This window comes from Miniopterus schreibersii, assembly GCF_964146895.1.
Source record: "Miniopterus schreibersii genome assembly, chromosome: 3".
NCBI lineage: Eukaryota > Metazoa > Chordata > Mammalia > Chiroptera > Miniopteridae > Miniopterus > Miniopterus schreibersii.
In genome coordinates this window covers 24850523-24877335 of record NC_138103.1, presented here as the reverse complement: position 1 = coordinate 24877335, position 26813 = coordinate 24850523, and the positions used below count along the sequence as shown (strand labels likewise).

General features: G+C 47.6%; 1 protein-coding gene across 8 annotated transcripts in view; it reads left to right on the top strand.

The window, feature by feature from the left end:
• AUTS2 (activator of transcription and developmental regulator AUTS2) overlaps window positions 1-26813 on the top strand; it is a 1039053-nt gene that overhangs the window by 1002722 nt on the left and 9518 nt on the right. For 3 of the 8 annotated variants that reach the window (XM_081131408.1, XM_081131405.1, XM_081131401.1), the window contains 9 exons: window positions 8135-8606; window positions 9911-10164; window positions 11239-11480; window positions 13069-13113; window positions 15976-16071; window positions 18670-18741; window positions 19970-19999; window positions 21623-21694; window positions 25176-25317. In XM_081131408.1, the coding sequence (XP_080987534.1) occupies window positions 8135-8606; window positions 9911-10164; window positions 11239-11480; window positions 13069-13113; window positions 15976-16071; window positions 18670-18741; window positions 19970-19999; window positions 21623-21694; window positions 25176-25317 (1425 nt within the window). The remainder of the gene's footprint in view (window positions 1-8134; window positions 8607-9910; window positions 10165-11238; window positions 11481-13068; window positions 13114-15975; window positions 16072-18669; window positions 18742-19969; window positions 20000-21622; window positions 21695-25175; window positions 25318-26813) is intronic. The other 5 variants (XM_081131402.1, XM_081131404.1, XM_081131403.1 and 2 more) reach the window with 5 other exon arrangements.

The window sequence follows — 26813 nt, the reverse complement described above, 5'->3', positions numbered from 1 at the left end:
TAGATCACAGCCTACTTCTCTCATTCTAATTTCGGGTTTTCATCACCGTGGCCCTTCATTGCTGTTATTTGCTAGAGGCTGCAAAAGAAATTAAACGTTCGCCAGCTTAGGTTGACCTTTAAGGGCGCTGTTCTGCAGGCGGAAGCCGTCCTGATGGCTCTAGTCTGCCAGTCACGGTTGAGACTCCCCTTGAAGGCTCAGGGGCGTACGCTTAAGGATTGATGCTTTTCGGCGCGAGGTTTACAGGGAATAAACTTGAAACAAGTTTAAATACACTCAGCTACAGTCTGTTGATTTTTCTTTAACCCCTGTCAGATTAACCTCTATCCTGGGTTAATCTGGTAAACTAGATAATAACCGAACTAGCTTCTCTACTAACGGCAGCCTCTAATCTGCTGGTCTCCACACAGCTTTCCCCAGTGGGCTGCTGCTGTTTTGGCAGATGCAACAGCTATTTTTTTTTCCTATTTAGGATTTTGCTTTTCCTAGGAACCCTGGGGGCCCTCAGAGGTTTGCCATACAGACTTCAGCCCAGAGCTTAGCCTCCCAGATGGTAATTAATGTTTACACAAAATGACAGGCACAAAATGGAATCTCTTTGAGCCCTGCCAAGCACCCATCATTCCCCTGATCCCCCACTCTTGCAGTGTTTGAAAATTAATTTGCCTTGAACAAACAGTGGGTTTTCCTCAATTTATTTGTACAGTTTCAGTGACCGAGAAGAGCCGCAAGACCCAATGTCATCCCTCCATCCGTTCAAGTAATTGAATCTGCTAATGGAACAAACTGGTCTCTGTTTAATGATTTGAAGAAAAGAGAGAGAGGAGGAAAATAAAGATAAGTGTATGTTAGAGAAGGTACACATCCACAGAACACCGCTGGAGTGTAGTTTTCGAAGCAGAATCTAAAACTGGGGGAAAGGTAACAGTATTGCTAAGTTAATTCAGTAGTGCAGTTTTTGTTTCAGCAAGTATATACAAAGTATGCCGTCTTTGCCAAAAAGATTTTTGTGTGAGGTAACAGAATAGACAAAAAGTGTTTAAAGAATTATTGTAGCTTGAAATAATTACATATTGACTCACAGAAAGTTGATGTTCCCATATGTTTTGGGGCTTTTCATTGTTGAACATTACAACATTTATTAATGTTCCCATGTTTCTTTCATTCGAAGTCTGGGTTCTTCCCTTATTTGGCTGCAATCTTCATTCCTTCTGTGTCGTGAGGTCTCCGTGGCTCTTTGTCATTTGGACAGATGAATAGAGAAGTTAACTTAAAAAGATAGGGTAATTTAAACATAGTAGATGCCCTTTCCTAGGTATATGGATCAGACTTTTAGGAAGATACAGGTGGACGGATGGATGGTGCATAGATGGATGGATGGTAGGTGGATGGATGGTAGGTGGATGGATGGATGGATGGATGGATGGATGGATGGATGGATGGATACATTGCCCAATGGCCAGGGCCCCGCATGGCTTTCTGGGTGTCTTTAAGACTCGTTCATGTTTGTTGCAGCAATGTGTAGTGAGTAAGCCCTATTAGGGCTTTTTAATTGAGTGTAAAGATGCATAAGAAGCTCAGAAATGTGCCTTGGGAGAGGGTTTTTTTTCTCCACTACCACCACCAGAAATGTTCACCATTGCCTCTCTGTCCAAAGTATGCCCAGTCAGAGTCAGTCAGAAATGCCAAGGAGTCCTTGGAAGGCTAATGCTTACCATATCCTATCCGTATTTCTGAAAGGCAAATACTTGTCTGTCCTCTGGGTGGGAGCATATTTTTTTAAAAAATCGATCGGAGCAGAGGGGGGGCAGTGGATAGAAAAAAAATTAAGACATGGTGACTTTGTCCATTATAATATTTTTAAAAAATCCATCCAGTGGGTGAGGCAGTTCAAAGACTTAAACAGTCATATTTTCAGTTGACTTCTATTGATGGGGAGAGGTGAATTGTCCAAGAAGGTACTCATTTTAAAACGTAATCCCTTTTTTTCTTTTACAATAATAACACATATTCACTACAGAAAATTTGAAAAGTTAAAAAAAACAAATTTAAACATTAAAGTCGATGGTTATTTCTGGGTGATGGGGTTCCAGTGAACATTTTGCTGTATAGCTTTCCGATCATTTTTCTCTTCGCCCTTGCATACATTTACACAGGTCGTCACCAGTGCTGAGACTGGGTGTACTGATGGTGGCTCGCTTTATTTCACGTAATAGTAACTTGGCCATGCAGTGTTTTCCATGACATTCAACATGTTTCTAGAATAGTTTTGGGGACATTGATTACTCATCTGTTTTGTGCTTTACATTGTGGAAAGCACTTGACATGACTTCATTTAATATCCTCAGCAACCCTTTGAGGGAGTTGCCTTAGTTTTGCAGTAAGTTACTGGATTCTTAGAAAAATAGTTTATCATCCATAATGCATCAAATCTGAACCCTACCACACCCAGTGCCCTCTTTGTAATATAAGAAATATTTTATAACACACTCTGATTCTTTATTTTCTGGACTGAACTATGTACATGTGTGTGTGTATATATATTTAATATGCCTACCTATATACATAATCCAAAATGTACATAAAGCCTTATGAAATGTAAAGGAGAAATAAATAGAAAGTAATTATAATAACAATATTTTAAGTATGTAAATGCTTATTTATAAACATGAGAAGACAGTGAGATGGTCAGATGCCTGAATGTGTACATAGAATGGAATGCTGACTCCTACAGGCCCGTGGGTCGTGGTCATTCATCTAGGATCAGCCGCCTTACCACTGATATCATACTCTTCCCAAATGATGAACTCTCGGGTGTTCACAACAAGATTTAACAGACATAATGTACAATAGTTGCGTTCCTGGAAAAACCACACCCCCAGAAAGTGTTAATATGCAAAATGAGAGTTAGGTTCTTGGGTTTTAAGCTGTACAAATGTCCGTTGGGACTTCAGAAAGGGAAACAAGATGTTGTATGGGGTTGTCCTTACTTTGCAATACATCTCATGTTCCCAAGAGCCACCGTGCCCTCTCAGCTGTGACAGCCAGACACTCCTACAGACTGTGAAAACCCCTAGGGGTTGTGTCCCCAAGGGACACGTACCTGGCTTTGACGTGTTTCTCTTTCGCATTATGAAACGCCCGTGAACACAGGAGCGTTTTTGAGGACACATTTCTGGAATCTTCTTTCTAGGTTCATTCCCAAGTATTACATGATTTCTGTTATTGTAAAGGGGGTCCTTTTTTAAATTTTATTTTCCCATTCACTATTGCTGGTGTGTAAAAAAGCTACCGATGTTTCTGGCTTTTCTTTATTTGGATTCCTTCCTAAGCGCTTATTAGCTTTAATATTCTTTTAGCTGACTTTCCATGTTTTCTAGCTAGATAATTAATTTTTTTGTAATTAGTACTATTGCCTCTTCCTTTTGTTCTGTGTTTGCTGTCAGCTTTCGATTTGAATGACAGGAATAACTTGTTCCTTGCAGGTTTCGCCCACATTGTGTGTCACGCTTGGGTGCACCTGGTGCCTTTGGGGGCTGAGGTGTTTACTATGGAGTAGTTTTTCAGTTTACTTTTATGATCAGGTTGGTTTGTTTTGAAGTCAGTTTTAGTCCTTTATATTTTCCCATAAAATTTATTTTCTAATTCTTGAAACTTGCACGTTATATTTTCTTATTTTATACAAAACGTGCTCTCCATGCCTGTGGTCACACCACTGTTCACAAGCCCAGTTTTGTTTGCTTTGCTTTTTGTCTTACTCAGACTGTTTTCAAATGTAAAACTAACTTTTCTATAAAACTTTTAATAGGTAACGTGATCACGTTTCAAAAATTTAAATATATATGTATGTGTATAGTGACATACCTCCCCCCTCCAGTTCCTTGTCCATCTGTTTCTCTCTCCTCCCCAGGCACCCGCTACTATTGGCTTCCCGTGTGTTCTTCCAGACATAAAGTATAAAAGAATATATGTTCATTTTCCTCCATTTGTCATAACAGCTAGCATATGCTATGCATTGTCATACAGAGTTCCGTATCCATTGTTATAGCTGCAGTGTTTGCCATGCTGTGGACTCACCAAATGTATAAGGAACCAGTCCCCTAATGGTTACACTTGAGTTGTTTCCAAACCCGCAGTTCAAACCATGATGTTGTTTCATTGTGTCTGTAAGTCAAATCCTTACACTTCAGGCCAAGAGAACTCCATTGTTTTTCTTTGGCTAAATGTTGCCACATTGCCCTCCATGGAAGTTCTAGGGTTTACATTCTACCCATAAAAGTATAAGAGGGCCCATTTCCCCCAGGGAACTGGTATCAAATTTGTATCAAAATCAAACATTTTTCCTAATCTATCCTTAAGTTTGTACAAAACCTATTGTGTTTGAGTCAAGTTTATTGAGGTATAATTTGCATGCAGTAAATGCACCCTTTCTACCGTATAGTATGCAGTGCACTTTTAAATTGCATGCCTTTTATTAGCATGATGTGTTGTTTTTATAATCACAAGAAGAGAGATATCTGAACCTCAAGATGTAATGAATGGAACTTCTAAATAGTCTGTTTGCACATTCTTAGTACTTTCAACCTCAGCAAATTTCATCGTTTGGCTAATTCAGAGCGCACAGAGCAATACAAAATGATTTTTAAAAATGTGTTCTTGCCCATTTTGGAGAGGCACGGTAAGACAGATTGACTGTCAAGATGGAAAAGCTTAACTGGGAAGATACATTTATTGAATAATTGAAAGGAAGAGGAAATGCATTACCGATTAGCCGCAAAAACGCATGACGTCGAATATGTGCCTCCGGAGACTTGTGTAAATGGGGGTCATAAAACCGTTTCAGCCCCAAAGCTCCTCCCAGCCTGCAAACCTGTCGCTGTCCTGCTCAGAGGTTGCCCACCAGCACATTGATGGATGGTGGTAGCTTTCAGGTTTAGCTGAAAGGCAGGGTTCCAGAAACTCTTCGTAACTTTCCTAACCCTTTACACTGTCTGGTTGTACATAAATATTTTAAGTGAATCCTGTAGTTACCATTACCCACTGTTTTAGGATTTTTGCTTCTTGGGGGGCAGCATAGTGTATAATCAGAGAAAACGCTCTTGGTGGTGGCAGAGTTAGTACTAGGACTTAAGTCATCTGATTTATTAAACAGCCAAGTGACCTCCAACAAGCAAGTTCCTTAACTTCTCGGGACTTCTTCCCTGTCTAGTGAGAGAGGGTTGGATGGTAGCCCTGCTGCTCCCAGGATGGTCCAAGCATCCGCAGCACTGGGGAAGTTCTCAGAAATGCAGACCCTGGAGCCCCTCCTCAGAGCCACCGAATCCCAATCTGCATTTTAATCAGATTTCAGGTGACTCGTGTGCATATTAAAGTTTGAGAAGTGCTGGGTGGTCTCCCAGACTCTGATCTAGTTCCATTATTCTGTGCCTTCTAGGTTCCTCTGTCATTCATCACAGACTGCCTCATAAAAACGTACAGGGTTCACTGGCGAGGACCGGTCGCCCCTGTGTAGCTCGGGGATTGTGGGCAGTGGCAGTGACCCCCAGGCTCAGCCCCCTCCTCTTGCTGGGTCCGGCCGTGTTTAGGTTGGGACTGAGACATGGGAGGAGGAGACGTGAAAGCCAACTCCATCTGCCTTCACAGAGCCTTGGGAGGCGAGCCCAAGCCTGCGGGCTGCCTCCTGCAAGTCTGACCGAGTTGTCCAAATTCTAGAGGCTCATCAAATAAAGAACAAGGAGACCCCATTAGCTAGATGGATGAAGTACTCGTGGGTTTCAAACGTGCTTTCTTACCCTCGTAGTAAGTTAAAACACTGTCTCCTCCGGGTGGCGTCCCCTGGAAAAGGAATCTTGCTTTTATGTCAGAGAGAAACATCGTCTGGACATAGATTTTTGGAGGGAGATCGTGAATTTGAATTTAAACTTAATGAGATAGAAAATATTGCTGTGTTTATCCTTTGCTGTCTCAGCCCAGAGAAAACAACACAGTAGGAAAGGAGAGCAGTGTGTCCCTGCCACTGGAGCAGGCGCGGTAATCCTGAATTAGCTGCCAAAGTGTGAGGAGACCTGCTTCTGCGCCTCGAGTTTTCTCATTGAGGGAAATGGAAAAATCTCTCTTATTCTGTGCTGCCAGGATATCTGCCCCAGACCTAACTGCCAGCCCACAATGCATGCAGCCTGTGATTTTCATTGAGCTCATGTAATCACTCACTGTGGAAAATCTTGCGAAAATGATAGGAAGGAAACACAGAGTGAGTGAGGAGCCGAGCCAGCACCCCTGGGCCCGGGAGTCTGCGCACAGAGGTCTCCGTCTGCGTCGAGGGGCTCTCCTGGCTGAACGGGGTGTCTCTGCTTCCAGGGTCTCGATGTAAGGTTTGGGGATTCATAAAATGTCAGCTTATCATAAGCAAAAGTCTTCCTTAGAAGGGTCCTCCAGACAGCACCGGATGGAAATGCGTGTGAGCAGACGTCCGAAGTCTGAGTTACTTTTCTCCACGTTACTTTCATTGGGTGCTGGGTCCTTTCGTACCTGAACCCTGTGGAGAGGGGGCCCTGCACCGAATCGGTCCGAGCGTCCCGGGCACCGGGGGACTGGAGGACGGCCAGGTTCCTCTTAGCCCAAAGTGCACTCTGTAAACCCACACTTTGTTCTCCCTCCGTGCATGTCCTAGGTTAGATCTTTTACCAGGAGAGCACTGGCGATGGACTGCTCTGACAGGGCCCAGGGAAGGAAAAGGCGCGGCGGGCACGCGAACGCACCAGCGGGCGGGAGCGGACCCCTGAACACCCTGTGCGCTTGGTACAGGGAGACGGGGAGAAGAGGCCGGTGGCCACAGCCGCTCATGTAGGGACGCCTGGGACACCCCACCCGGAGGACACGGCAGCCTGGGGCCGTGTATAAGTTGTGTAGTAATAACAGGATGGGTCTTTTTGCACAAAGATGTGGGAAAGATCATTTTTCCTCCAGATGTATACAAAAGTACTCATAAGTAGGGCCGTTTTTTAATATTTAATGCCATGTTTGTCTTTCATCATTCTGTTAGAGAATGTTATGGAATTTGACTTATGGGGCAATCGGATGGCCCCTATACTAGATGCAGCCTAGATCTTTGGACCCTTTTAAATTCACACAGGAGCATCTGTTTTCCAAATTTCTTTCATGGTTGTAGAATTTTCCTTAAATATTACATCCAGGCTTGGTCTCAATGTTGCCCCGTGGGTGAGGACTCCTAGTGGGGGTGGGGTGGGGTGGGGTGGAGGGGATCTCTTTTTTTTTTTTTTTATCCTTGCCCCAGATTATTTTTTTCCATTGATTTTTCGAGAGATTGGAAGGGCAGGAGCAGGAGAGAAACATCAATCGGTTGCCTCCACACACGCCCCAGCCAGGGCTGGGAATCGAACCTGCAACCCAGGTACGTGCCCTTGACCCAGAATCGAACCCTCGACCCTTCAGTGTGCAGGCCGACACTAACCACTGAGCCACACCAGCCAGGGCAAGTGGGGGGACCCTTTAATGCTCTAGCTTGTGTAGTTGCCAGTACATTTGATTTAAATTTGTGCTTGCGTTTTTTTATCTCCTGTTGCTGGGATGGGTTGGTCAGCACTAGGAGGCTGATGCTTAAAGAAGTCCAGCACTCGCTAAACAAAAAAGTATTTCTCTAAAAGTCAAGGTGTCTCATCGGTCACAATGGAAAGGAGAGAGGAGGCCAAGAAGAAACATCTGCGTGTGGTTCAACAGCATTTGCTTCATTTGCTGTTGAAAACGCTTGTCTTTAGTATATTCAAGAACCATTTGTTTTTAAAAGAGAAAAATCAGCCTGTCGGCTCTCGTTTCTTAATTTTGCTGCATAAAAGGCTTTGTCGAGATTAAGGCGAACATTCATTTTCAGCCTCTGGATGGCCTCGACCGCTTTCTGGAGTGCAGACCCCCTGTCTGTCTCCGTCCCTCCCCCCCCCCGAGGGTGTGGCCGCCTGGGGGACAGAGGCTGCCCCCAGCCATCTCCACGCGGGTGAAGACCAGGCGGGAAGCGTGGCCTCGGCTGAGGCGGAGTCCCTGGGCCTGCTGGCTTCCCTCCCGTTCCACACTCACCCGTCACTCACCGCCTGCCGTTTTGTCTTTGCTGTCTCCCCTGCAGATTCAGAGTTGGGTGTTGGCACACTACCCGAACATGACAGCCAGGATGCAGGGCCCATTGTCCCCAAGATATCTGGTCTAGAGAGGAGCCAGGAGAAGAGCCAGGACTGCGGCAAAGAGCCCATCTTTGAGCCCGTGGTGCTTAAAGACCCTTGCCCTCAGGTCCCGCAGCCACGACCCCAGCCCCAGGCGGAGCCCCCGCCCAGAGCGCCTTCTCCAGACCCTGACTTGGTGCAGCGCCCGGAGGCCCCGCCTCAGCCCCCACGTCAGAGCACACAGCCGCCGCAGGCCCCCCCGGAGGCCCAGCTCCCGCCGGCTCCAAAGCCCCCGGTGCAGAGGCCGCCCCGGCTGCAGTCCCCCACCCAGCTGCTCCACCAGAGCCTCCCCCCCGTGCAGGCGCACCCCTCATCCCAGAGCCTCTCCCAGCCGCTGTCGGCCTACAACAGCAGTAGCTTAAGCCTCAACAGTTTAAGGTGAGCCGGCCTGCTCTGCTTTTGCCTGACCTTTGCCGCCTTTGGGGCGGGCAAGTAGTGGTGGGTAAGGGGTCGCCGAGGAGACTGGAGTTTCCTTGTTGAAACACTGTCACTGTGTTCTCTCTGAAGTAGACACAGAAAGGGACAGCCAGGTGAGGCTTGGTCTCCTGGGAGAGGACGACAGGCTGGGTTGGGTCGAGGACACTGTAAAGAACCAAAGTATCTAGAGAGGCTCCTGAGGAGGCGAAGGCAGGAAGAAGGGTGCTTCAGCAGAGCGCTGAGGGTGCTGTGCCCAGAGTCCCCGTGGGTGAGGCAGGAGCGGAAACCTGAAGCCCGTCAGCGATCGCTGAGAGCTAAGAGGCTCAGGAGGGAGGCTGCTTCCCCTGACGGAGGACGTTTGGAAGAAGCTTCTCTCTCTGCAGCTCCCGAGGCGGGAAGGGTGGGACCAGGGAGTGGTCTGGTTTGAGGTGTTTCCATTGTGATTTACGTCCCGCAAGGTGGGTCAGACAGGTAGGGAAGGACCAGGCCGGGCGTTGACAGAGAGAGGTTCCTTCGTGGAGAGCTCCAGGCTCTCTTCTGTCTGGTTTTGCCAGATTACAAAGGAAAGTTCAAAAAGTAGCACAGAGGTGAGATAGAGGGAAGGGGAGGCAGGACCGAGTTGTCGCGGGGGTTGTAGTTCTTGCACCTCACACCTCGTGGGCTTGCGTCTTTGCTATTGTTTCCTTGTGACACTCTGACGGTGGCGGTTCAGGACTTGCTTTCTCCTGTCCGTGTCAGGTGAGGAAACAGCCAGTGGGAGGCTGTCTTTCCCCAGTGGGCCAGGCCCAGCCGCTGCCCCGAGGTAGAGGTGACAGGGAACCCGAGCTCCCTGGTTCACCTCCTCTGTGTGTCATTTCCGAGGCGGTGGACAGACAGGGCGAATGCAAGTCCTCGCTCCTACTCCCTTTGTTAGTTGGATTGCTGCTTTATAGGAAGCGTGGAGGGTGGGGAGGCGTGAGTCTCTCTAGGGGCAGAGGGGGGACCTGGCCGCAGAGGGGGGCGGTCAGAGCGTGGGGCAGAATCGGCTGTCCACACGGGTGTGTGGAGGCTCAGGCGCCGCAGTTTCCGTCGCTGTGTCTAAGGCAGTGGCGGCCGGTGCAGGGGGGGCGTGAGCTTAGGAGGGGCTTCCCGTGTGCACAGGGGAGGGCCTGTGAAGAGCAGCAAGGGAAGAGGCATTGAGTGGCTTTGAGCAGGGAGATGGGATTCTTTTTTAAGTAAATCAATTGCTTACCTCTTCCTTTCTGCCTTGTTTGGTCCTCTGACAGCAGCAGCAGAAGCAGCACTCCAGCGAAGACTCAGCCGGCCCCTCCTCACATCTCCCACCACCCCTCAGCCTCCCCGTTCCCCCTCTCCCTGCCCAACCACAGCCCGCTGCACAGCTTCACGCCCGCCCTCCAGCCCCCCGCACACTCCCATCACCCCAATATGTTCGCCCCTCCCACGGCTCTGCCTCCTCCACCACCACTGACATCAGGGAGCCTGCAGGTCCCCGGACACCCAGCCGGGAGCACTTACTCAGGTAGGACGGAGCAGCTGGCCTCGCTCACCGAGTCCCACTCTCCCTCGCAGTGGCCTCACCTGCTGTCCCCGTTGTCCCCGATCCCTGGGTTCTATCTGCTTCGCATTTTCCACTTTGTTGGGTGCGATCTTGTAATCAATCCTTTGTGGGCTGAGGCTCAGCAAAACCGTGTACCAGCACTCCCACCAACCTAGCACAAGCCGGATGGATGGGACACTGACAGAGAGAACCGGTGTGTCTGAGGCCATGAGGCTTTTCCGGCTGAGGTCACCACTGATAAAGGGGTGAAACATGGGTCCTGTGTGCCCTGTTGCCCTGCTCCCGTTAGAGTGACACATGCTTCCCTAGGTCCATGTCTGTTCCATTCTGGGCTCTTGGATTGCACCCGGGTTTAAGGGGTTTCTTTTAGGTGAACGGGGTCTTCTAGCTCCTTCCTGGGAGGGGCAGGTGCACTTGTTAATGCTTCCCAGAATTTTAAGGGCAGACCCAGTGTTAGGTATTGGGCCCTTCCCTCCTCACCTGTGTTTATTATCAGGCAGGTGTCCCAATTTCAGGTCCTTTGTACCTGTGTTGGACCACTACAGAGCTGTCAGGCAGAGATTTACCCTTGAGGGCACTGGAGCTTGCCCTGTAAACAGCTGACATCTGTTAATTAGCATGCCAGTCACTGTGTTCAAGCACTTACAATGTTAATTCCTTTAGCCCTCAGAATAAACCCCTGGGGTAGGCAGGAGTGTCCCATGTGATAGATGAGAAAACGGAGACACACGTGGGCGACTAGCCATGTCCAGGGCACTCAGCTGGTAGTCACACAGAGCTGAACATCGACCTGGGACAGTTACCTGGAATCTGTTGGCAGCACACCACAGGGACAGCCCTGTCCTTCAAAGCCAAGCACCCCGACAGGACAGGAGGATTGCATTGTTACCGGGCCTCGCTATCACCCACCTGGTTGGCTGCCGCCCTGAGAGCCCCATGTCCTGCTCCCTCCCTGGCCAGGTCCTTGGGTGTCCTGTTCTGAAGGAAATCACCCTCGAAGGAAAGGTGTCATCCTCTCCCTTTCCTTCTTTACAGAGCAAGACATCCTGCGACAGGAACTGAACACGCGATTCTTGGCCTCGCAGAGCGCTGACCGCGGGGCCTCCCTGGGCCCGCCGCCCTACCTGCGCACCGAGTTCCACCAGCACCAGCACCAGCACCAGCACACGCACCAGCACACGCACCAGCACACCTTCACACCCTTCCCGCACGCCATCCCTCCCACTGCCATCATGCCGACGCCAGCACCTCCCATGGTGCGTACCCCAGGCAGAAATGTGAGGATAAGTAGAGCGCGGCTCTTTCTGCAGCACGTGGGTGGAGTGGGCTGCCGGGGGCAGGAGGTTGGGGGGGGTGGCGGCGGCCAGGGGCTGCTCTGGCCTGTCCAACTTGCTAGGAAGAAGGGGGTGTGCCTGCTCCAGCCAGCACTAACCTGGGCCTGAAGTAGGAACTTTGTTCTAGAGTTACGTCTAGCACGGTGGGTGGGCTTTATCCTAGACGCCCTCAAAACGGTCACATCCAGTGTTGGCAGCTAGCTTGACTTGCAGGATAATTTTGTTTTCTTTAACATGTCACCAGATATAAAAATCTCTGTTGTCAGTGCTAACAATCAATGCTCAGAGAATGCCAGAGTCAGGAAGAGGCTGGGGTGGAGGGCGGGGCTGTCAGGAGACTGGAACCACATTGGGTACCCTGCCCTTACAGACGTTGGAGGCCTTACCTTTTGGTATTCATGAGATGGTGCCAGTCTGCGGTTGTGCTCTGTCAGGCAGAGGAAAGAGAGCCAGGAGCCCTGGAGGGACAGAGCTCAGCTGTGGTAATAGGTACCGCTGGCAATGACCATGGTCTTGGTCTTGACCGGGGTCCAGCACACGCCGGGAGAGCCACTGAGGACTGTTTTGTAACTTAGGATCTGTAGTGAATAGTGTGATATTAGGATGCTCAGTACCCTGAAATAGAGCCCTGTCCGTAACAGTGAACATTAGAGTGGTTCACTTAATTTTTATTAACGTTAAATGAAATACTTGATTTTAAGGCAATTAAAATAGGCACTGTGAGAAAAGATTTTAATCCCGTGATTTTAAGAGGCATTCCCTTTATTTTTTTCAACCTAATATTTAAAAATATATATTTTAAAGTTCATTTTATAAATTTTATTTAAGAAGATCAGAGACGAGGCCTTGGGTCGGAAGTATTTTCTTATAGCAAATCCTGTATCTTTTTTTCCTAGAGGAACTAGACTTTTCAACAGTTACGTCTTCAAGGGCTTGTTACGTTGGGAAAGAGTTTATGCCTCCCGAGTGAGGTGCTTCATAAATACATTAAATCGCACAGAGGGAGTTACACCCCCGGGCGGTGGCCAGTATCTAGAGGAAACAATGGTATGCTCTTTTCTGCTCAAAAGCAAGGCTGTAAGACCCAGCCCAGACTGCTTTGTATTGGGTGTAACACACTTCAGAAGACAGCCGAACGTCCAGTTCTTCTGCCAAAGTGAAGGTGAAAATGGAGGAATTCTTTGGATAAATAGACCCAATGCTGCCTTACCTCCAGTTGGCCCGAATGATATGCCTCTTTTCTCCAGCTCAGATGTCTGGTCCGTGCCAGTCCCTGAACACTGAGTAGAAGGCGACACAGTAGTGTGGCCAGGACCTGACTGCACCGTGTGGGTTTTCACGTTCTCTTTCCACTTTGCTGGTTTCTGCCAGTGACTCAGGAGCTCAGATACGATGGCTTCACGCTCGATGAGGTTGTGGAGCCCGATGACAGAGCGCTGACCGGGGGCCTGCGTAGGGCAACCTCCGCGGACGCAGTGAACAGAAATGTAGATTCTCTGAGTAACTAGCTTTTGCTTTGATCCCTTTACAGTTTGACAAATACCCTACAAAAGTTGACCCATTCTACCGGCACAGTGTGAGTCTTACTACCGTGCTACGCGTTCAATGTACCTGCTTTTCCATTTCTCGTGTCCTTGCCACAGACCAGCAAATGGCCCGCAGCTTTCCGTAATCATCTTCGCAAGGCTTCCCATTGCTCCTTGTCGCTCTGGATGCTTGCTTTCGTGGCGTTTGCTTTTGGGTAAAGATGCAGTATCGACTTCAGAATCAAAAGGTCATAAGTAAACTTAACCTAGGACTTGGAAGCAAAGTTGGACTTCCCTAAACGTCGGGCGTCTGTCCCGCAAGCCGGGTGTCTGCAGTCGGCTCACTGTAGTTTCAGGAGAGTCTGAAATCCCAGGACTTCATCAGTTGAAATATCATCACCACAGAATTCCTGGAATTCAACTCAAGTTATTTCCTCTGAGTAGAAAGTCCTCCTATCTTTTTGACTCAACTTTTCACAGAGCAGGTTTTTAGACTAAATGCAGAAGCCTCTCTCACCTGCTGGTCATGTTCTCCTGAGCTTGTTACAAATGAAAATAGGGATATTTAAACCAAAGGAGGTCTTAAAATTGAAATGGATGATTTCTTTCTCTTTCAATACATTCTTTAAAAAAATAAAATAAAATACTTGTTTTATGCAATTTTAAGAGGATGGTCTGGAACTTAATTGGTACCAACCTGTGTTTTAGGTCCAGTTACTTATAAGAGAAGGACTCCTCTTTATACAAAGACCTTGAACATCTTACTACAATATTTTGATTGTGGAGTGAATACTGCATCCTTTTTACCTGAAATTGTGCAAGTTTCTTCGCTTAGTGGCTTATTTGTGTTTTTTAAATGAAACCAGGAAGAAGGGAGACTAAAACTGCTTGTAGCCATGTTGACTCACCACACTCCCTGCTTTGATTTGGGGCAGAAGTGTTAGTAGATCAGCCAAGGCTGTGAATTCATTCATACTTAGAACCAGATCATTAGATGTCGTGTTCGTCCTGGGTACCCAAGAAGTCAAAACTAGAAAACAATGAAGAATCAGTCTGGAGACCTTCAGAAAGAACATGAGGGAGTCCTCTTCGGAAAGGGTCGAGGGAAGTGCACCTGAGCGCCTGGGCCCCCGCATTGTCCCCCCCAGCACTCTTTCCGTTCAGTGGGAACTATGAGGCAAAGCACTTTTTTTAAATAGACATGAAAACCCAGTAGCCTTGTGGGTTTCCTCTTTGGGTGTGTCCCATGAATGAGGCCATCTTAATAATCATCAGACCTCTGCCCTTCGTCTGTATCTTACTGATCTGAATTAGAGTTTAGGGTACTCAGCAGGGGGTTCGCCTCGTTCTATGCATATTCCTCAGTCCTAGACTAAAAAGATGGAGAGAGGAAGCCTGAGGGCCTGAGTTTTTGGAAGGTTTACATTTTATTGTTTACGTACTTGAGATTTCTAGTCAAGGGGGTATATGGTTAGCTGTATTCTAAGAGCGTCAGTAACAGAATCAGGCAAAAGGGAAATGGTGAGAACGCCAGTTTTTTTTATTGAAGACATAAAAGTAAAAATACCCACCTGGAGGCAGAGTAATAGAAATTTGCGTGTGTGTTAGTGTGGCATGTATTTAATTACTCTGCTTCATACCGTGTACTGTGGGAGAGTCATTTCATGTTATTAGTTATAGTGGGGAATATGCGAAGTGCTCAGTCTCCCCTGCTTTGGGGATTCGGACGTTATAAGGGGAATTAAGATGCAATGCACTCAAGTATCTAAAACACAATTTTAAGACTTAAAAGTAGTTTTAAATGAGGGCACTTGGCTTGCAATCACTGTTTAAGTGGATTTAGTTCAATATCAATTAGTCTGGAAAACTTTGCTGCATCATTGAAGGGAGCAGAATGAAATAAAGACCCGCAGAATGAGGATGTGCCCTGAAAACAGACGGGGTGTAAAATGTGGGCTCCGGTCATTACCTAGCGATGGCCAGATTAATGCATTGTTAGGAATAACAATGCATTATTGTATTTTCGACGTATTATACAGCCGTGTGGGTGGGACGCTCCTTAAATACCTGTATGGTGGTTTGATCAAAGTAGGAAGCAGAGCCGTAGGATCTCAGATGCTAAGTTCCGTTTGCATTGTCCTCACGGCCGCCGTGTTTCTCTTCCCTGCGTTGTGTTGTGTTGTCTGAACGATCAGTTCAGGGAAGCGTACATACCTAATTCAGAATCAGTCCCCTCCACGGAGCTTGTCCGCCCTGCAGACACGCGGGCGGCTTCCGCGAGAGTCGGTGTCGAGTCCTTCCGTTTTACTCTCCTTCAGATATTTGTCATCATTTCAGATGAGACAATTAAATTGTCCTCTGGAGCTGCCACTCCTAGAACAACCTAATGAAGCAAGGATTGTGAATATTTTCTCATTTCCTCAAACTATTAAAAATCCAAAAGAACTAATTGAGTTTTAATGGTGTAAACCCTGGAACTCATAAAGACTCGCTTCTTTTTTCTGCCTTTGTTTCCGTCTTCTTTTTTCCTTTTTTCCAATTAACTTGTAATTTTCTGGGCAGCTTCTTTGGCTCAGCACCCACCCCTCCTCTTTTTGAGATGCATTGAAATCTCCAAACCGTTTAGGACTTTTATCGATTTAACAATTAATAATTAGAAGAGCTCCCTTTTCTAATGATGTCTTCATCCGGGACGTCATTTGTTGACTGATTGATTCTGAACTACTTTTAAGTTTTGAGTTAAGCGTTCATGGCACATCTGTGTGATCATCTCATCGTGGCTTCTTGACTAATAGCGTCACACTGAGATTACTTGGCTTGCTAATGCTGGTGTCTTTCTGTGGGGAGGGAATTGGAGTGTTATCAGTGCCTCCGACTAACAGCTTTTTCTCCCTCTCCGTCTTTGGCCACAGCTCTTCCATTCCTACCCTCCTGCAGTATCGGGCATCCCCCCTATGATTCCACCCACTGGCCCTTTTGGTTCATTACAAGGAGCATTTCAGCCGAAGGTAAGACACCTTACAGCGGAAACGCACGTGCGTGATGTAAGTGGAGCCTCGGGCCAAGCGCGCGGGTGGGTTCTGCATCCTCTTGCCTGTAATTTTCCTGACCCAAAGTGACCACTGGGATTAGAGTGAGAATATTTTCTTCTAGTCCATCTAGTTTTAAACTCCAGCCATATTTAATTTTCAGTTTGTACTACCTGTGTCATCTCAGTTGAGCTAGGATCTCCTGTGCTCTTTAAAAACATCAGAATATATATGTATTTTTCCATCAGTATTGTGGGCATAAGCTTCTGGTCAGGAATTCTATCAGCTGTCAGATGAATGTGCACCGAGTTGTCCCTGAGGTATATTTTATTAGCAAAGATGCAAAGCAGAGCCTTTATTGATTTTAACAGGAAGGAGGAGAAGGGTTCCAAACTAAAATCGTATCTAACTATGGGAAGGGAAGATGCTTTGTTTCTCCTCCCTCGTTTCCCCCCCAGCCCATCTGTCTGCAAATGGGTCCTGCCAGCAGGTGGAGGGCAGTGCCCGCCTTGTCCGTCTCTGCCCTCCCAGTCCTCCCACCCCTCACCTGCCCCTTCACACCTGCCAAGGTCATCACTGACAACCTAGTGTGAAATTAACCTTTGACCCTCGGTAATAACCGCATTCTTTCCTGCCTAGTCACTGATATGCTACTGAACTTGTTCTACAGTTGCCTCCAGGGTCAGTATTGAGGAGTAATTCTCAGAAACGAACCTTGTTGTGACTTTCAATCTGCTACAGCCCCTACTTTACAGTCTTGCAAAAAAAAACCCACGATGTACTTCTCAGGTTAGGAACCCATCTCAGATTTTAAAGTAGTAAGTTTTTCTGTATGTGATTGGTTTTCTTATTATTTTCCATCTCATTTCTTAGACAAAACTTCTATTTTGGGCTAGAGTCCCCCAGGACGAGCACATACTACATTTCCAAAAGCATGTTGCCTTAATACTAGGAATAGGAAAAGAAATTAAAAAGCATTAGGGGTGGGCCAGCTGCCCCTTGGAAATCACATTTACCTGCACTGGGTTGCAGTTTATACGCCAGGTTATGTGTACAGGGGGCTTTTACAACGGCCGTGTTCAACACCTCCTACCTCAGGGTAAAATGATGGTGATTTTTAAACTCCTTCCCCCATCTGCTCATTACTACTCCCTCGGACCCTGGTCTGTCCCCTCCAGGTTTCCACAAATCTCTCGCACGTCTCCAAGCAGACTGGTAGGTCATTTAATAAATTAGACTATTTCCCTCACTCACAATTATCCAATCACACAGAAAACTACATCTGGGCGAGAAAGCGTCTCTCCTGGTGCTGAAACAGGCCTTTCCAGGCCGCCTTGCTGATTGAGTATGTAGATTGCAGTTCATTAGTGGGGCTCTTCATATGTATGCAAATCAGGCTGTTAACAACCCCAGCTTCATCTCTGGTTGTACAGCAGCTGATAGCTTTTCTTCCCTTTCTTTTTTTCCCCCGCTTCTCCTGTAGGTAAGCTTTGTGCCTAAACCTGAGCTCTTTTCCCCACAAGTACTTGCTGGTGGGAAAGGATTCTTAGAGGTTGGGATTTGTCAAATAAAATGCCCGGTGAAAAATTTTCTGAATCCTTTACCCACTAGGAAGTCGTGGCTGCTTGTGCCCAACGTGGGCTTTCTGTTGCTATTGCTGTTAATTCAAAGGACAAAAGCCTACAGATAGGGTTAGTGTTTGTTATTAATGAGTCTTAAGAATGGTGTGGGGAATAGGAAAGAGGAAGCAGAATTGCTTCAGAAATCATTTCATGTGAATCTGTGTGGTCCCCAAATTAGGTTCTCTTGTCCCATTTCCACTGCTGCTAATGAGTAATTATGGAGCGTAATTCCTTGTTATTGTCTGCCAGTTAAAATTTAGGGAGTTAGCTTAATGTCTGTAAAACACTAACAGTTATTCTGATGAGAAACACCTGATAGAGCAAATTATGATGATGTTCACTTAAGCATTTCTTGGAATGTTTGTTTGGTGATAAAGTAAAAAAACACACCAATGACAGGGCTGTGGGGGGCTCGGCAGAAAGGTGGGTGTGGGGGCAGCTCCTGTGTGTCTGGGCTCCCCTTTTGGTCTGCACAGCAGAATGTGGCCTCTGGTTTCACATGCTGTCGCTGGAGAGAGGGCAGTCTCCCGCCAGGGTCCCTTAGAAATAGGGTGCGGGTCCTGATGAAGAGCATGTGTGATCCCTGAGAAAAATGAATCTGTTAACTCCTGGAACCAGATGAAACAAAACTGGGGGCTGGGTGGGAAAGGTGAAGGGATTCAGAAGTACAAACTGGCAGCTATAGAATAGTCATGGGGGTGTCAAGTACAGCTTAGGGAACACAGTAATATTGTAATAACTGTATGGTGCCAGGTGGGGACTGGAAATATTGAGGGAAGACTTTGTGAAATATATGATTGTCTAACCACTAACTATGCTGTGCACCTGAAACTGTACATAAGACTATCGGATGTAAACAACGACATTTGACTTCTGTCACTTAGAGTGAAATCAGGGTCTTGCTTTCGTGATATGTGTTACAGGCTCCCTAAGCTATGGTCTGATTCATTTGTAGACATCCAATCCTATCGATGTTGCTGCTCGACCTGGGACAGTCCCACACACTCTACTCCAGAAGGACCCGAGGGTAGGTACTGAGTGAGGCCTGATCCCAGGTAACACCAGAGGGGGGTGGCGTTTGGGTGGGGCAGCCAGCTCAGCACTCGAACCTTCTTAGCGCATCCAAGTGGGCTGCCGTTCCAGCTGCTGCTTCTAGTTTGTGAAAGAACATGCCAGTCACTTGTAGAAAATAAGATCTCTTCTGCTCTACTGTGGCCTGGCCACATGGCACAGTGTGCTGATGGCTTACGGTCTGCAAGCAGGAACTCCACAGTACCCGCTGGTGTAGTTACTGCTCAGCCAGTCTCCTCTGTCTGTGTTTCCTTACATTTCTCTCACACAAAAGAAATAGCTGTAAAAAGCTTTGAATGGAGAAGCACCAAGAGCTCTTTTTCCTGGGAGTCAGGACACATCCCCTCTTCCCTGGGGTCAGGAATTCCCTGTGCCACACAGCTCTCTGGTCTCCACTTTTAATGTGCCCTGGAGCTAAATAAAATATCCATTATGCTGTGGCTACGTTATATATTCACAATGTCTTCCTCTGCCTACTCTCAAAAAAAATTTAATGTTCTACGATAATCTTGTTTCATTGATTGTTATTTACACTCGTGTTTGTAGTAAATATGAAAAATGATTACCTTTTACAATATTGTCTTTTTCCCTGGGTAAGGGCAGTCAGAAATTGATGACCAGAGTTAGGTAGAAGTTTAAAATGACTCAACTATGTAAGTATGTTTATGCTGTTTAGTGGATGGACTTCTTTAAAATGTGTTGTTATAACTCTAAGTACGTGCAGCCATTGAATTAAGGGCATTGGTGGAGGTATCCTAGTTCTGCCGTGTGTCTGGAAGGACACGCTCCCCAGATACCCCTTAGTATCCAGCCACACACGTCCACGGTCTGGTGGCCATTCTGCCTCAGACCCACCCGTGGGGCTTGGAGGGGCTGCTGGAGATAGTGAAACTCCTCAGATGTGTAATGGGAGCAAATCACGTTGCCAGAGGGCAGATTGCTCTTGATTGGACTTGTTTAGGGGGCTTGTCAGAGCAGACACACCAAGCTTGTGAGGTGGGGGAGGGGACACTTGGCACTTTTGATGGTGTGAAAACGGGTTAATTATTCTCTGAAAGGGCTTCATTTGAAAGTAAAATTCTAACATTTTAATTTCCCCTCCTAATGAAGCACCACAAATTTGTTAATTAGAGCAATTGTTTGAGTGACAGGCATGTAACCAAGTTGTCATTTTCTCTTCACAGTTGACAGATCCTTTCAGACCCATGTTAAGGGTAAGAAAGCTTCTTCTGGAACTGTTTTTGCAACCTCTCTGTGACTCCCGTGGGTTAAAAATGCAAATCCTGTCTGCGGAAACAAGCCCCAGAAAGTCAGGAGTGAAGTGTTGCAGTGACCTTTTTGTTGGGTTGGGTTTCTCAGGTAGAACGGTTGAGAATGGCCTAACTGTTTTGGCTTCAGTGTGAGGGGAAGCCAGGCTCTTGAGGTAAAACGAACAGATAAAATTTTATCTGAGTCAGATGCTCTTGTTAGCAGTTCTGGTGGAAGGTTCGACTAGTGGGAACTTGAGGGGAGGGGATTAAGCTCTAGGCTGAAAGTAGAATTTCCCTGAGTTCTGCTCTCTCTCTCTCTCTCTTGCACCTAGAAAATCTATGTATCTGGGTCTGTTTATTTTGGCTGGTGGCTGCCTCATTCTGCAATAAGTGGTGTCGGCTTTTCCCAGCCACTCAGCCTGCCTCTCCGGTGCAGAGAAGGGTTGCTACAAGCCTCGGTTTGTTAGAGGTCTGGAGAGTGGCCAGCAGATGACCTCTGAATAAATACCAATGTACTTGGTTGGTTGGGGCAGGAGGGAGGATGGATGGTTGGACAGAAGATGGATAGATTTCCTGCTACACTTAACCCATTTCTGGTGCGTAAAATCAGATAATTCAGTTTCTCAAAAAACGAGGACTGTGTCATCACTTAGGTGATGTCACATGACCCATGGTTTTATTACAGAAGAAAACTGACCCCAGACTTGGGTTTAAGTATATATTTCAGAATCAGGTCCCCTCACCATCCCTGTAGTTACTGAGCGCACATTCGGAGCTTATGGGTGGATCACGTAGCAGGAGACAAGTGAGGTGGGAAGACCTGGTCCCTGCCCTCCGGCTCCAGGTGGTGAGACTGAGCACACTCACGGTTTCGCCACTGCTCGTGAAGCAAGACGTGAGACAACGTGCGAGACTTGGATTGCTAGAGGAGGAAAGTGACAGGTGAAGAGGCCTGGAGAGTAGGAAGGCCCGAGCTCTCCCCTTGGCTTCTTTCTCCGTTTGACTTAGAGGACGGTGCCCACCATCATGAATGGACAGGTGACCCTTAGTGAAGCACTTAGAGGAACTGGGCTTCAGTACACTGCGGGGAACTTCTCTGTCTTGCTCTGGGGATTTCGGAGAGCCGGTGATGGAGGAGGTTCCAGGGTTCTGGACCCTCTTGTTTTCAGCGGATTCACAGACATTCACTAATGAGCTCTCAGAACAGCCGATTTGCATGATAGGATGGCCGCATTTGTTAAGCAGGGCTTCCCGCTCTCCCAGTCTGCCAGCTGGCACCAGAAAAGCAAGCAAGCAGAGACTTGGGCTTTTGCCGTCCCATCCTTGGTAACAGAGGCCCTCGCCAGTGTGCTTTTCTGAGGAGCAGTGCCAGCTCGGGCTCCCGTGGGAGGAGGGGGGGCTCACTGGGGCTCCTTGGGGCCTGGGCACTGGAGAGTCCTTGACAGAAGGCACTTGGAGGGTACACAAAGCACTCTTGTTTCCCGATAAAAGCCTCTGTAGCCCAAATCTGCCGAAAGCTCTGGGGAAATGGGAGGCGGTTTTCTCCGAAAGGTCCTCCTTCTGACCATGTGGCTGTTTCTGTTGCAGAAACCGGGGAAGTGGTGTGCTATGCACGTGCACATTGCCTGGCAGATCTACCACCACCAACAGAAAGTCAAGGTCAGTCCTGCCCTCCCAGCCTGGGGTGGGACCCGGGCCTGCGGGCGTGGGATCTCCCCACGTAGGAGGCGTTTAAACCAATTCTGAAGACCCGCTGGCAGGAAGGATCCAATGTCTCCTGGAAAAGCTGTTTGGAAACTTTACTATCCATTAGGGAACCACTAGCTAAAGGACGAGACAGAAGCAAACTGATAACTCCCTGATGATTTTTTCCTTTAAAAAAAAATGTGTCTTATTGATCTAAAGAATTTAAATGCAGATTAACTCCCAAAATAAACGTTTTGGGGAGATACGTAGACCAGACGTCTCCAATGGGACAGGATTTAGTTATCGCAGAATCTGAGGGAGTCCGAGGTGGGGTGGAGCCGAGCAGGAAGACCTGTGCAGGAAAGGAAGGAATGGGTGTGTTCTTGTCATTTTAGGGCTTTGGGAAAACGACTGAGTAATTTATAGCCCTGTAGGACGCTGCAGAACTCCCGTTAGTCACGCACAGTATTAAAATGACTCTACTAGAAGTAGTATTTGTTCTGCAGTGGCCGCTCTACACCTCACCGGTCCTCCTGGTGACTGGCCAGAGGTTAGAACCCAGTCAGTACCTGTCAGAACCACCGTCTGCCCAGTTACCTCCCCTGTCCGTGGATGACTTTTCTTTTCCATCTGGTTCACCACACAGGTGAACACAGTGCATGCTCTACCAGGCCTTTAGGACACTATGGGGGCGGTTGGGGACTGCTGCAGGTGACCCGATGTGGTGTCACTGGTTGGCATAGGGAAGAGTAATCGACGAGTCCAGATTTTACAGTCTGGACATTTACAGTCTATGTAGCTGTGCCTGGAAAAATGGGGGGCGGGAAACAGCCGACCCAGTCATTCCAATAAGCTTCGGTTAGCCCATTTTTTCAATAATAAGCTTTTAGTCCTACCGGCATTTGGGAACCATTTATGAAAATAATAAAAGGTGATAATCAGAGGGAGAGCTAGTAACCACAGAAATGTGTTTTGGTGTGTTGTTTTTTTAGTGGCTAAATGATTTTTTGAAAACAAACCTTTAAAAATTTAAAAGCCAACTTCAGTGAATGAGGCCACACAGATGTTTGCTTTGGTGCCGAATACCTGCTCTTTCTCACAACATCCTATCAGTGAGTTTTGCTCACTTTTACTTCATTGTTGGGCAAGGTTTAATTAGAAACCTTACGGTGTAGCTTAGAGTTTGAAAATGTGTGTGCTTTGAGGCGCGTGCTAGATTTTGACACATAGCTCAGTTCCCGTCCTGTGCCGTGGTTAGTGGAACGGTAGGTAAGACGCGTCCTCCTGCAACATCTTTGGTTGGAAGAGATGGAGGATGCTGTGTGCGCCCTTTCAGCAGCTCCCTTTCCGTGACAGTGTCCGCGGGGACGGACGCCTTCATTATCCCGATTCAATTAGGGAGACCTCTTCCACACGAGGTAGCTGTTCCCCTTCCCTTCCCAGCAGCTCTCTGGAATCCCCCGGCGCCATTGTGCTTCATGGACCTAACTTGTGGTTAATGGAACTGGGCTGTGTACCGTGCAGTATTAGCACTAAATAATTTGGCAACCAAATTAAAGGAGCCATTCAAGAGATTTTTATAGATTTATAGTGAATTAGAAGCTTCGTCTTGGGGCTTGGCTGTTCCTTTAGAGCGGGACTTCCACGGCAGTGTTCCCTGCAGATTTGAGCAGAAATTGCATTGTCCCCTTTTCCTGTGTTCATTTCATCCTTTCGGTCCCTCACCGAGTATTTGAGAGCGCCTCCTGCCCGCAGGCTCCTCGCAGTGCCCGGCTCGGGGGGCACTCAGCCATCTGCCCTGCTGTCTGGTTGCTTCCAGCTCAATAGCAGGGCCAGGGTGTGTGTAAAAGATGGTGAGTGTGCTGTCCGCGTCCAGGGGGTTGCTTCCAGCTCGGGGGCTCAGGTGGGCCTCACCCTAAATAGGCGTGATGCCTGAGTGGGCTCGTGACCTTCGGCAGTGAGGACGCAGCAGACGGTCTGATTCTCTCTCACGTTGGGTCAGGTGCCACCCTGTTGACTTAAATGGACAGGGCTTATTTATAACAGACATGAGGGAGTTTCAGGTGGAGTGGAGCCAAGGGGACTGAGAGCATCGGATGAGTCTAAGAGAGCAAGCGTGGAGTCAGAAGCAGACTAAGGGCCGTGAGGGAGTGGGAGACTGGACAGTGGGGAGGTGGTGACCGGGCGGGGAACCTCGGAGCTTCGGACCCAGGCCCGGGGTGAGGGAAGGGGATTGGTGCTCATCCAAGGGGGTGTGAAGCTGATTCAGAGAGGGCTATTGAGCATCAGGGAGGTGGGGCAACTTTGAAATTATGCTGTTTGAGTGGGCTGCTGGCCTCAAGAATGATGTCCAGGTAGGAAATGTCGTCAAACAGTGTAATAACTATGTGTGGTGCCAGGTGGGTACTGGAAATATCAGGGGGAACACTTTACAAAGTGTGTGATCCTCCAACCACCATACTGTACATCTGAAACTAACACAAAATAATATTGCATGTAACTGTAATTGAAAAAAACAATGTTGCTATTTTAAATGATAATTTTTGAAGTTTCATCTTCAAATATATATTGCTACAGTATAAAAATAAAATTGATGTTTGCATTAAAAAATAATGATGCCGGGTTAAGGAAGCAGATTAGGAGCTAATTTCTACAGCCTTGGAGGAAGGCGAGCTGACAGGTGAGCTTGAGGGTGGATTTATATATAAATAAGAGGAACTAGAGCGGCTGCAGTTGGTGGCAAGGACTTGACAATGAGAGGGGCTCCTGGTGGCTTTCTGGTCTGGACTGCTCTCTTAAGTAATTAGGGATAGCAGGCAAAGAAAAGACCCCCTATTAGTTAAATTAATATCCCTACTTTGTTTGTTTTTTAAAATATGTAACAATGATCATTTGAAAATTAGCTTGTAGGCATGCAAATATTTCTTCATAACTTTCCGTTCCTAATGTACTGTGATCTATTAGAGAAGGGTAAAGAGTCATTAAACAATTAATTTACACAGAAGATTATCCGTGCAGAGTTCCTAATAAAATGAGCTTTAAAATACTATCATTTAAAAACTTGCTAAAGTGGGCTTTTGCAGTGAATCATAAGCTACTTTGGAGGAGTGGTGGTTTGAGTAAAGGAAGATACGATTTTATTTCTCAAACCCTATAGCCTCAGAGAGAGAGAACACTCGTTTTGCTGCTTGACCTTCTGATCTGAGAGACAGGTGCTGCCCAGTAGCCAGCCCCGCTGCCCTCTCAGGCTGCCCTGCTTCTCTGGCACCGAGGGTTAAACGGCTTGCGGGTTGCTGGGTTCCCGCAACATTCATGAACTCCAGCCTGACGGGCTCGAGCGAATGCACCCTTCACAGTTCCTCTCTGTCTCGGCCACTCATTAATGTCTGTCTTCCCTGCTGTTTCTCTGGGATGTCATCTGTTATCCCCCCCCCCACCCCCCTTGCTGCTTTAGAAACAAATGCAGTCAGACCCACATAAACTGGACTTTGGACTGAAGCCCGAGTTCCTGAGCCGTCCTCCAGGCCCCAGTCTCTTCGGAGCCATCCACCACCCCCACGACCTGGCACGGCCTTCGACCTTGTTCTCTGCCGCAGGTGAGTTCAGAGGGGCTGGGAGCGCTGGGAAGGGTTCTCAGGTAGCTCGGTAAATCACGTTTGCTCTCTGGGACACCACTGTCACTCCCTGAAAAACACAATTCATGCCAGCTCGCACAGCCACCTCACAGCACAGCTGGGGACATGGGCCCTCCTCCACTGGTACGCCCGTTTTTCATTAAAGACGGAAAAAAAGATCCTCTTTCCCTTCAGGGGCTCACAGTGCTTCAGCTCTTTGTTTGCTTCTGTATTGAGCCAATGTAATTCACAAGCATGTCAACTGCTACTGGGAAAAGATCAGAAAGTTTGTAAGGGCGAGCGGGAGGGAATGATGCCCACACTCTTACAAGGCTGCAGATGCCCTCAGCCTCGGTGCCCACAGAGCGCTCGGTCACTTTGCACAGTGATGCTCAGTCCTGCTGTGTGTGGAGGGCCTGAAGGTAAAGAGATACAGTTGCCCCTTGAACAGCATGGGTTGAACCCTGTGGATGTTTACACTGAGTACACAGGGCCCTGCAAGTGTATCTTCTCTTGTTATAATTTTCTTAATAACCTTTTCTCTTCTCTAGCTTACTTTATTGTAAGAATGCCGTATACAATACGTGTAATATACAAAATATGTGTTAATTAACTGTTTATGTTATGGGTAAGGCATCCAGTCAACAGTAGGCTATTAAGCTTTGAGGAAGTTAAGTTTTGCGGGTTTTCTACTCTGCAGGGGGTTGGCTCCCCTAACCCCCAGGTTGTTCAGGGGTCAACTGTACAACTGTGATAGTGGCTGGCGGTCTGTCTGTGATAGGGAGGGTGAATCGGTTGGTTGCAATACAGGAAATTTAGGGAGCAGGGTATAAAACACCCAAGAGATCTGTTCATTAAGGTCTGAGAGTGCCCACTGCCGAGAGACTCTAAAGCGTGCCCAGTGCGGGGGCAGGGACTACTGAGGGCCACTGCTTCGGGTGACCACCCTTGTCTGTGCCAGGTACATGCAGACCAAAGGCGGTGGCTGTAAGGAGTATTAGGTAGCCAAGAACAGCCCTCTGTATCAAAGGCTCCTCACCCTTTAGCCTTTTCTAAAACTCATCAGTGCAAGTGCCTGGCACAGGGCCCCTTGATAAAACTTGTGGACAACTCCATAATGGAATTCCCGCTGTGCTGAGTAAGATTTATTCTTGCGGACACGAATCTCCGAGGGGCTCCGTTTCTCATCCTTAGGGAACAGGTTTCACATCCATCCTACCTGCCGCCTTCCCAGGCTCTTATTCAAGGAGAGAAACACCCACGTTGCAAGAAATCGTCATCTTAATGGGCTTTGTTGCCAAAGCAAGTGAATCCCCTGGAGGGTAGATGGAGTTTGCTAAGGTCTCAGGTTTTCCTCTGTCGGTTCTGTCTAGGGACGCATTTGAAGGCTTTGTTACCATGGCACCTGGGCGCTGAGACAGGGCCATGTGAAGAGCAATTTTTGGAGAGAAATAAGAGAGATTTCTCCCTGGCTTCCG